Raw genomic sequence first — 10,166 nt, 5'->3', positions numbered from 1 at the left:
CTGAGGTCCCACCTGCTCCTTGAGGTTTTTCCCAGTAACTTCAGCTCAGCTCCTTTTTCCAGAGTCAGTATACACAGTCCTTAACCTGGTGGCTGAGCACTGACCTGCGCTTTCCTTCACTCATTCACCTGTACTCCCAGCAGCCACCCAGGTGTGTGTGGAGGCGGGGGGGGGGGGGGGGGGGGGGGGGGGGCGGCGCGGGGGCGGGGGCGGGGGCTTCCTTCTTCCTTCCGGGCCTCTGCTGCCTCCGTGCGGTGCTTCCCTGCATTACACCTCTGGCCCCTGTGCACGAGCTCGGACCGCCCCGCGCGGTCCATCCTGAGCCCGGTGCCAGTAAGGATGGGGCTTCGGTGGCCAAAAGCTTCCCAGGTCTTTATGCTTATTCAGCTGAGACCAACAGCCGGCCGGATCCCCTCTCCTCTTTCTCCGCTCACACCAACCCCCGCTTGCCCTCTGGTGACAATGCCGCTTCCCTTTCCTGGGAGAACAGCCCTGGCGGGTTTATAGCTGTGGGATTTCCCTGGGCTAAAAAACGGACGGAGGGGACTTTGTCCCAGATTCCACCACCCTCCTTTCCTTCCTTCCCTATCGGTATAAACATATGCGGGCGTGCACACCTTACCGGGTTGGCAGATGCTGCCTTTCGTGTTTTGTGCGCTGGAGGAAGGCAGGAAGGGGGTGTTTCTTCTCTCACCTTGTCTCACCCCCTGGGGCCGCTCCACCCTGATCCCTGGGTGCCAGATCCTCTGTCTCTTGGGGTTTTGAAGGTGATGGAGACCTGTTCGTTTGGACCAGAGTGTTTTTCCCCTTTCTCCTTAACAGTGAATGCTTAGGGCTTCCCTGGTGGCGCAGTGGTTGAGAGTCCGCCTGCCGATGCAGGGGACGCGGGTTCGTGCCTCGGTCCGGGAAGATCCCACATGCCGCGGAGTGGCTGGGCCCGTGAGCCATGGCCGTTGAGCCTGCGCGTCCAGAGCCTGTGCTCCGCAATGGGAGAGATCACAACAGTGAGAGGCCCGCGTACCGCAAAAAAAAACAAAAAACAAAACAAAACAAAAAAAGAGTGAATGCTTAAACTACCTCCTTTGTGGTAATCAAATTCAACCAAATTCATAATCCGTAAATTCCCTGGGTAAGAGGCCATCTGGGTGTTGGTCGTGACTCTTGTTGTGTCCGTGGTTCATAAAGACAGGCAACACCCTGGTCTGGAAGGAGAGAGCTCCCCACTCCCCGCATTGAGCCCCACGCCACCCCCTCACCTGCTTCAGGTCACGTGGTCCTTGTTGGCCTGGCAGTGTTTCTTTTGACTGTTGGTCCTCCAGTCAGTTAACGAATGTGTCATCATTTAAGTCCCCAAACATGTCTCGATTGGCCTCCCTTCCTTAGGGGCATTGAGAAGGATGAGAAGGCCAGTGATTAGGGGAAGATGGAGGGAGGGGAAAGAGGCTAAGAAGGTGAGGGAAGAGAGCATGCAGAGCGAGGGAGAGTTTGCATCTCTCCCCTTGACTTTCCTAGGAAGCCGTGGTGCGGCTTCATTGTGTGATTTGAAAGGTTGGAATATAGGCTTATGAGTTGCCAGAGTCGCCAACACACATATATCCAAGTGTGTTCTAGGGACCTTCAAGGACACTGGCATTGGCAGTGGAGGCCGGCTGCACCTCTGCTTCTCCCTCTCCTCCCAGCCGACAAGGGTATGAAAACCTCCCAGATTCCCCCAAGGGGCTGTCCTTGGTCCTAGGGTGTCTCCTGCACAGGACCGGGCAAGAAGTAGGTGACCCAAGGGAGCTGGGCTCTCCCAGGGATCAGTACCCCATGTCCAGTGCTCTGCTGCACCCCTGACAAACCATCCACCACCCCGTCCCCGTTTTGCTATAAATTTTGAGCAGTTCAGGCTACACAATTCAGCAGACGGATACGGGCTTTCAAGTCAGTCCATCTGGGTTACATGTCCCGGTCTCATAGCAGTTAGTGTGACTGTGAATGAGTTTCCTTATTCATCAAAGGGAATAGTCATCCCTACCTTGTAGGTTTCTGGTGAGGGTTAAATAAGTGATATGTGTCAGTCATCTAATACATGCCTGAAACGTAGTAAGTGCTTAGTCAGTCCTAGGTTCCCCTTCCCGACACTTCTGCCCACCCCAGTCCCGAGCTACTTTTCTAAATAGGAGATGGTGATTGGGCGGGGCGGGGAATAAAAACGTGTGCAATCACATAAACCACAACTTCCTCCAGATTAGTCATTAAAACGTTTATTACGTTCATTGAGCTGTGTGAAGGAATATGAACTTTTAAAAGAAAAGAAAGGCTTTTGCATTTAACAAAGGAAATGTAACTAACAGGCAAAACTGTAAGTTAAAAGAAGCCCAAATAGCTCAGAATCGGCAACTGAGCCGGTGGCACCAGCAGCTACAGCGAATCACCTTGTCTGGCCGTCCCCTGGAGGGAGGGTCGGGCAGAAAGCTTCCCTTTGGGCCAGTGACAGGGAAAGGTTTCTGGTGGAGGGAGGAAGACAGTAAGATGGTCATCTTATAAATGGGAGGCAGGAGGACCCGGGCTTGTGCCTGTGTTGTTTGCCGTATGAAGCCGGAAGGGGAGAGCGTGACAGACATCTCCTAACTATACCCACATCCACCTCGTTGTCACCCCCAGATCAGTGAGTCTTTGTTTTCAGGGTCTCCTTGTGCTGTTTCACCAGGGAGCCGACCCACTCCTTGGTTTTCTGCTTGGCTTCCTCCCAGGTGAAGAGGGGCTCATACCCCAGCTCTCGCTGAGCTTTCTTATAGGAGAAGGTGAACACACTATTTGACAGGGTTACCAGGTGGCAGTTGAAGGGGGGTCGATATTTGTAAATTGGACTGAGCAAGAAGCTCACTATTTCCAGCAGGAAGGCAAGCCAATACTTCAGAGAAACAGGAAGGCTAAACCCGGAATCCAGGCAGAGGCCCCATTCTTTGCCCAAAGTGTAATTGAGGTCATCATAGCTTTGGTGAGGTGTGCCGTCTGAGATGTAGTAGAACTGTCCTTGGATGCTTGGGGCCTTTTGGGGGTCCCTCAGGGCCCTCAAGGCCAGAATGTGGGCCCAGGCCACGTTGCCAACATAGACTGGGTTGACTCTGGAGAACTTGCAGTGATTTGTCAGGATGCCATTGTTCTTCAGGGCACTGTCCACGTGGGCAAAAAGTAATGGGCTCCCCTCCCCATAGATATACATGGGCCTTAAGGCACAAGTGTACAAGGTGCCACCATTTTTAAGAGCCCACCCATTAGCTCCCAGCACAGCCTTCTCTGCAAGCTTTTTGCTGTATGGGTATGGAGAGGACCATGCTGTTTCAAGATGCTCTTCTTCGTGGCCGTCCTGGATGATCTCCCTGTAGGAGTTGGGCCCAGCCACCTCTATGGTGCTGGTATGGATGAAGACTGGCACACTAGCCTGGACACAGGTCTCCAACAGGAGCTGGGTACCTGCCCACGGGGAGCACACTGTCAGTGTCAGGAAATAGTCCAGAGCCAGCCACGCCATGGACCACGTCTGCCCCTAACCCTCAAGGGAATTGGCTATTGCACATGAGGAGTGCATTCCTGTGTGTTTCTGGCTGAGATCAGATTACGCTAAAGCCACAGGATGAAAGCAAAAATGAAAAGAGGCCAAGATTTGGATTCTGGAGAGCAAGCATTTCTAGGCTTTTGGATTTCATGGACCAGTGTACGTACTTTTAATTTCAGAAAAGGACAATGAGTTGCCACTTTATATTTTGCGGAGTAAAGGGATTTTAAAATGATCATTTATCATCTCTACCACCTCATTAAAGATAGGCTATTTTAACTTAAAAAATTAGGAGGCCATACTCTTAGAATAAGGACAGCTCTGGTCCTTAGACAAAAGAGGACAGCTGAAGGATTCACATCACACACACACACACACACACACACACACACACACAGTTGTATATAGGTAATATATACTTTTAAGTACACATTGAATTGTTCGTATTTTTCTCCTTTTTTTTTTGAAGACCAATAAACACTTGTCACAAGGAGTTTTTTTTGAGTCACTGAGCAAATGATTGGTGGGTTCTGGGGAGAAGCTGGAGATACAGACTCTGTTTCTGATTGTGTGTTTCCTACAAAGGCCACTGCTAATTGTGGCTGTGGCTTGTTTACCCAGGTATGAAAAGTCAGGTGGCAAAGCTTCCTTTTGCTTAGCTTTCTGGAGCGAGCACTGTCCTTGTGTGTTGAGCCGGAGGAAGAAGCAGAAAGGAGTGCACCCTCTGCTGGTAATATCTATCATGGGAGGATCTTGCAGAATCCCTTTATCTGGGAAGAATTTTAGCTCATGGAGGTAACCCAGAGCGCCTTCCTTACAAGAAGGAAGCAATTTCCTGGGCAAAGCATCATTTTTGGGTGGTATTTTAAAAAATCCTTTTTAAGGTCTTTGTGCAATTTGCTTTTCAGGAGAGACAGCCTCCTTTTAAAAAAATTAAATCTAGAAGCAGAGAAAATTCAGAGCTAATTTACCTGCAGAGGGAGAAATGGCCATGATTGTGAAGTATTTTCTAAACCTGTCAGTGATGCTAGTTTTAGTCAATGGAGGCCTCTAACACTTCTCAGGGATTTCAAATCCCCTGTTGTTGGGAGCCGTGGAGAGTAGAAATTATGAGAGGGGGGCCGAAAACTCGACTGGTTAATCTTAGCACTCTCCTGGCAAAATGGGGGTGACCGGGGGTGTGGCTAAGTTGAAACTAGAAATGGTCTTTTTTGAGACAGTGCAATTTTAGGCTGGAGATGCAAAAGCAATGAGTTGCTTTAGAAAAGGAGTCTCTGAGTAGACTAACTCTGGTGGGCAGGGTGTGGAAGGCAGATGGACTGGGGTGCTGTGGTCCTAGAGAGACTGGCCTCCAGGGGTCAGAGGGAAGATACTACACAGCAAACTAATAAGGGATTTAAGCTAGTCCCTTGGGTGACTGTGTCTAGATTTAAAGTAAGTTGGAAAGCCACAGCTCAGAAAGAGCCACCAAGCACTTATGGGATGAGGATCTAAAGAGGGTATACTTTGGGCACCTGGCTAGGAGCTACTCTTCAATGATAGATCTGCTAGTGAGCTGAAGAGATGGTATTACGGATAATGGGAAATTATTCTTGTTAAGAAAATATTACAGGCAGACAAGTGCTGGCTAATTCTGTACTGCCAGACCACTGTGAACCAGCTTTGCTAGTTCTCTTGTGAGGAATCCTTCTGGGGGGTGAGCAGGAGGGCTCTGGCATTCTCTTCACCCTTATTATCCTTCCTTTGCAGGAAGTCCTGCCTGAAGGAAACCAGCCCAGAGCTTTGGCCTGTCACTCCTAACTGACTTGGAGGTACCTCATACCACAGAGCTCTTAGTTCTTGGCTGTATGGTGACCCTCAACTTAGAGCCACACAGAAAAGCTAGTATGATGACCAAGGAAGCACTTGTAAGGTCTGGTTCCAGCCCAGTGGAGACAGGAGGTGGTTGGATAGCAAGAGTTTGAGGTTGGAGCTGAGTCAACACTTGATTGGACCAGCAGAAGGGTTTTCGTGGCCTTTGGACTCACACAGGCGTGGGTTTAAATTCTAGCCCTTTCACTCCTCCCCAGAGGGCCTTGGACAAGTCACTTAGCCTGTCTCAGCCCTAGTTTCCTCATCAAAAATACTGAGGATGATGGCCTTGAATCTCTGTTGGCGGTGATGAGGAAAAATACTTGGTGCCCACCCAGCAGGTGTCCACCAGCCTCCTCCTCACTTATCCCAGCTTCTGACCCTCGCTTGCCCACTTCCCTTCAGCTCCTCCCCAGGATCCTATACCTTTCACATTGACATTCATGATGGTCTCTCGCTGAACGGTGTTCATGACGTCGATGACGGAGGCGGTGTGGATGACCACCGAGGTGCCCCGGCAGGCTTCCTTCAGGCACTGCTCATCCAAGATGTCTCCTTCCAGCAAGGTCAGCCTGATCTTGCTCTGGAGCTCTGTGTGAACAGGAGTCAGGTCACTGGAAGGCTTTCTGGATCTAGAAGATGCCTGATGACCCAGGTCTTTAAGGACAGGTAGATTGGGGGGAATGAGGAGTGGGGAGGGAGGAACATCCCATGGAAGGACCAAGTCAACAAGGGCACAGAAATCAGCATGTGTAGCATGTCTTGGGAAAGAGCAAACATCTCTTTCCATCCCATCTCATTCTAAAAAAGACAGTTTGAGCAGTGAGGGGTCAAGAGTGCCTGGAACACAAAATTGTTAAAGAGACTCCTGGGAAGTTTATAAAATTCATTAAGGAGAGAATTTGCATTTAATTTGGTAGGGAATGGGGAATCCGGTATAGGTTTTGAATTAAAGGAGAAATGTAAACAGAGTTGTGCTGTAGGAAGCGAACCCTGGCTGCAGTATTATAAAGTGGATCAGTCTAGTGGATATAAGAGAAAGCAAGGTGATTGAGGGATTAATCACACCGTCTGTACCACAGTTCACATGGGGAAGACTGGAACCGGGCATCCAGGAATGGGAGCAGAGAAGGGGAGAGGTACACAAGGTTCGACTTTCAGACCTTACCTTGCCAGGTCCTGGTTCTTACTGGTGATGGGCTGGGAGGAAGAGTCAAAGGCAGCCCGAGTTTTTCCCACTTGAGTGATCAGGAGGATAGTGGCGCTTATTAACAGGAATTTAGGGTGGGCCCGAAGGATGGATTTAACTGAAAGAGCTCTTATTAGATATCATCAAAAGCAGATATCAATGCTGAAAATGCGCCAGCCACCGAGGGACTAACATTCTGGCCATCTAGCGAAGGGTTGCAGAGACAACATCAGGGTCTCTGGCTCCTCTGAAGCCCGCGGGAAGTGGCGCTACTGTGCACTGCTGGTAACATCATCACCTCAGATTAGCCCACGACATAAATGCCACGCTACATGCAGTTTGGATAAATACCCTGCACTTATTTTGTGCTTTTTATTTTGCACACGACTTTCAGCTTTCTGATTTCCTTTCACAGCTATCTCATGAGATAGGGATTCTGATTTCCACTTTACAGGCGAGGAAACCGAGGCTCAGAGAGGGTGAGGAAACGTCCAAGTCACACTTCTAATGAATAGACTCTAGCCTGCCCCCTCCCCCACCCCCACCCCACCCCCGCCCCGGCTTCAAGCCTTGCTTGCTCTCCCGTCACCCACACACAGGACTGGCACTTTTCTGGGGCAGAGTAAGGACGTCAATTGAAATGAAATTGGCAATGGACGGCAGAGAACAGTGAGAGAGAAATTCAGAGTGAAAAATTCAGGGCTGCAGAATTTCCTCCTTGGGTTACAACTTGGAAGAACCTTAAGCCTGCTCTCCTTAAGCCTCTGCAAAATTAGCTCCGCCCCAATGCTTCCACTCCAAAAAGGCCACGAAGTGAGAGAAAGGCAGAGGAATTCTCCGCAGAGTGGAATTTTCTGATTGTGTTCCCACGTCTGCCCTGCCCCTCCCTTACTCTGCCTCTCTTTCAAGGCTAACTTCAGCAGACTGGCTCAAAGGAATTGTTATGCCCTGAAGCCCAAGGCCAAGGGAGGAAAGACCTCTTACCCATTAGTATGCAGGGCTGCAGAGAGAACAGCAGAGGGCGCTGTGTATGCCTCGGCGGTGGAGCCCTAGCTTCCTCCTCCAAGGCTCTGCGGACTTGGCCAGTGTTTTGCATGGACTGAATATGCAGCTGCTTACGTGGTGTGAACTGGATTGGAGGGAGGCCCAGAAAGAAGCTACTAGACAAACTAGTGGTTAAGAGCACAGACGCTGCAGCCAGACCGCCTGGGTTCAAATCCAGCTTTGCCATTTTCCAGGTGGGGGACCTTGAACAAGTTAATTAACCTCTGCAACGTCTGCATATTTGTGTCCCCTCAAATCCATTTGTTGAAATCCTAATGCCAATGTGATGGTGTTAGGAGTTGGGGGGATGTCTGGGTGGTGATTAGGTCATGAGGGTGGAGCCCTCACCAATGGGATTAGTGTTCTTATAGAAGAGACCCCAGAGAGATCCCTCACCCCTTCCACCATGTGAGAAGGTGTAGGCTATGAACCCGGAAGAGAACTCTCACCAGGACTTGACCCTGCCTTGATTTTGGACTTCCAGACTCCAGAACTGTGAGCAATACATTTCTGATTATAAGCTACCCAGCCTGTGGTATTTTGTCGCAGCAGTCTGAATGGACTGGATTCTTCTGTGCTTGTATTCTCATCTTTAAAGAAAGGAGGACACTGTTACCCATCCCAGAGGACTGTGATGAGGAACCAATGAGTTGACACACGTAAAACACTTAGCACAGTGCCTGGCACAGAAGGAACACCGTGAGCGGTCTCTGTTATTATCCTGACAGAGGCCCCTGCCCACCCATGACAGCGCCTGACTTTTTCACATTGGGGAGATGTTCCTCTTAGGTTGAGCATTGCCCTCTCTGGGCATAAGTTGTCAGACTGCAAATATTGATGAGATGTAGGGATTACAAATGGTTGATGTTGATCAGTTGTGAATTTTTTTTTTATTAAATCAGAGACGCTGTTGAAACAGAGGATAGAGGAAATAGGATGTTTGCAGAGGTCAGGGGGGAGGAAAGGAGAACAGAGCGATGGGCAGGGGCCAGGAGAGCGGGCTGGGGAGGTGGGGCCTTGTGTGGGGAGAGGGGTCCTCTGGGCAGCCAGGGCCTGCATGTAGACAGCCAGTCCTCTGGGGCTGGGGAGGAGGACAGGGAATTGGTTTGGGAGCGCATAGGGGGGAATGGCAGAAACTGAAGATTCACTTTGCCAAGAGTCAGCCCTAGGGCCGTGTGATTGGAGCTCTAGTCTAAGCTCTGCTACCCATTAATCCGGGTAGCAAGTCACTTTACCTTTGTGGACCTCAATTTCCTCATTGTCCGGATGGGTGTTACCCCTCTCCTACCTTCCTCACAGGGTTATTTTGAGGATCTGGGGGGGCGAAACAGGTTGGAAAATACACTCTAAATCAAGCTTTTGCATTGGCACCATGGGCAGCAATCTGGAAAGAGAGACTTGAGGTGCTTCAGCAGATTCTGCAGTCACTTCCTTGTGGTGATGAGGAGAGAGGCGAACGATAAAAAGAGATGTACAGGGAATCCACGCGAGAGGTGTCCGCACTCATGCTGCCTCTTGTTCTGTTTCTGGCTCCCTTGCTGCAGGCCTGTGCATGCCCTGCACTCCCCTCTCTCCTGCTCCGTCTCTAATTCTCTCTCTCTCTCTCTTTCTCTCTCTCTCTCTCACACACACACACACACACACACACACACTCACTTCACCTTCTCTTCCTTCTATTTCACCTTCACTGGAGATGCTCAGTGAAGCCACAGAAAGACCAGAGCAATCAAGAGGGGCGGGGACCCGCTGGTGGGGTCTCCAGGTTAATGGCACTTGCTCACCCTTTGCAGATGGTACATAGAAAATGACAAGTCATCAGAACATTGAAGACTTGTTGACAAGGGAGAAAACTGAAACATGATTTTCTGGATGAGCAGAACAGAGGCTGAACTGGCTGGTCTACAGCCACCCTCTCTAATCCTGGGTCAGGACCAGAATCATCTACTGACACCATCTGTGATTACACCATGGTATTACCCCATCTGTAATCTCCTTCCTGATAACATGGGATTAGCCTTGATTTGACTACAACTTTCCTTAAGTTGCTCGACAAGAACCCCCTCCCCACACCTATGCAGGGTTTAAAATGGAGCTACACACCCACGACTCAAGTTCACTTACTAGAAAATTCCTCCCGAACTTCTGGTCTGAAGACTTTGTCCAGCACCCGGATCTCCTGCAGCTCCTTCTCCTCTACCAACAAGTGGATGATCCTCTGACCCAGAAACCCTCCTCCTCCTGTCACAAGGCAGCTCCACCCTGCCATGGCCAAACCTGGGCACCGAGAAACACTTGCCAGGAACCAGAAAACACTGGGGAGCAGTTTGGATGAGAGGATGACAGAGGAGAGAGCCTAAAAGAAATGTCAAGTGATTACATGCTCATAAAAACCCACTGTGTTCCTTCTACTCCATTTTTGCAAAAACCCCATGCACCCCCTCCCAGGAGTAGCTGAAAGAAAATGAAAAAGCTCTAACCTGTTAGATTGTTGCAAGCCAGATGAAAGAGCTGGGTTCTGGTCTCCTTATCTCCCAAAGACAG

The 10,166-nt window shown here is 50.0% G+C and overlaps 1 protein-coding gene across 1 annotated transcript; it reads right to left on the bottom strand.

Moving 5' to 3' along the window:
* Positions 1-2,647: 2,647 nt before the first annotated feature.
* On the bottom strand, positions 2,648-9,891 carry LOC307048285 (3 beta-hydroxysteroid dehydrogenase/Delta 5-->4-isomerase; the record flags this gene model as incomplete). The annotated part of the gene is made up of 3 exons (XM_079697329.1): positions 2,648-3,459; positions 5,819-5,983; positions 9,747-9,891. 3 exons carry the CDS (start codon positions 9,889-9,891, stop codon positions 2,648-2,650), a joined length of 1,122 nt encoding a protein of 373 aa, XP_079553455.1.
* Between the last annotated feature and the right edge of the window lie 275 nt (positions 9,892-10,166).

This window comes from Hyperoodon ampullatus (assembly GCF_949752795.1).
Source record: "Hyperoodon ampullatus genome assembly, chromosome: 2".
In the NCBI taxonomy this organism is placed as follows: domain Eukaryota; kingdom Metazoa; phylum Chordata; class Mammalia; order Artiodactyla; family Ziphiidae; genus Hyperoodon; species Hyperoodon ampullatus.
Note: the sequence above shows the minus strand (reverse complement) of the source record. Positions and strands in the feature narration are given on the sequence as shown.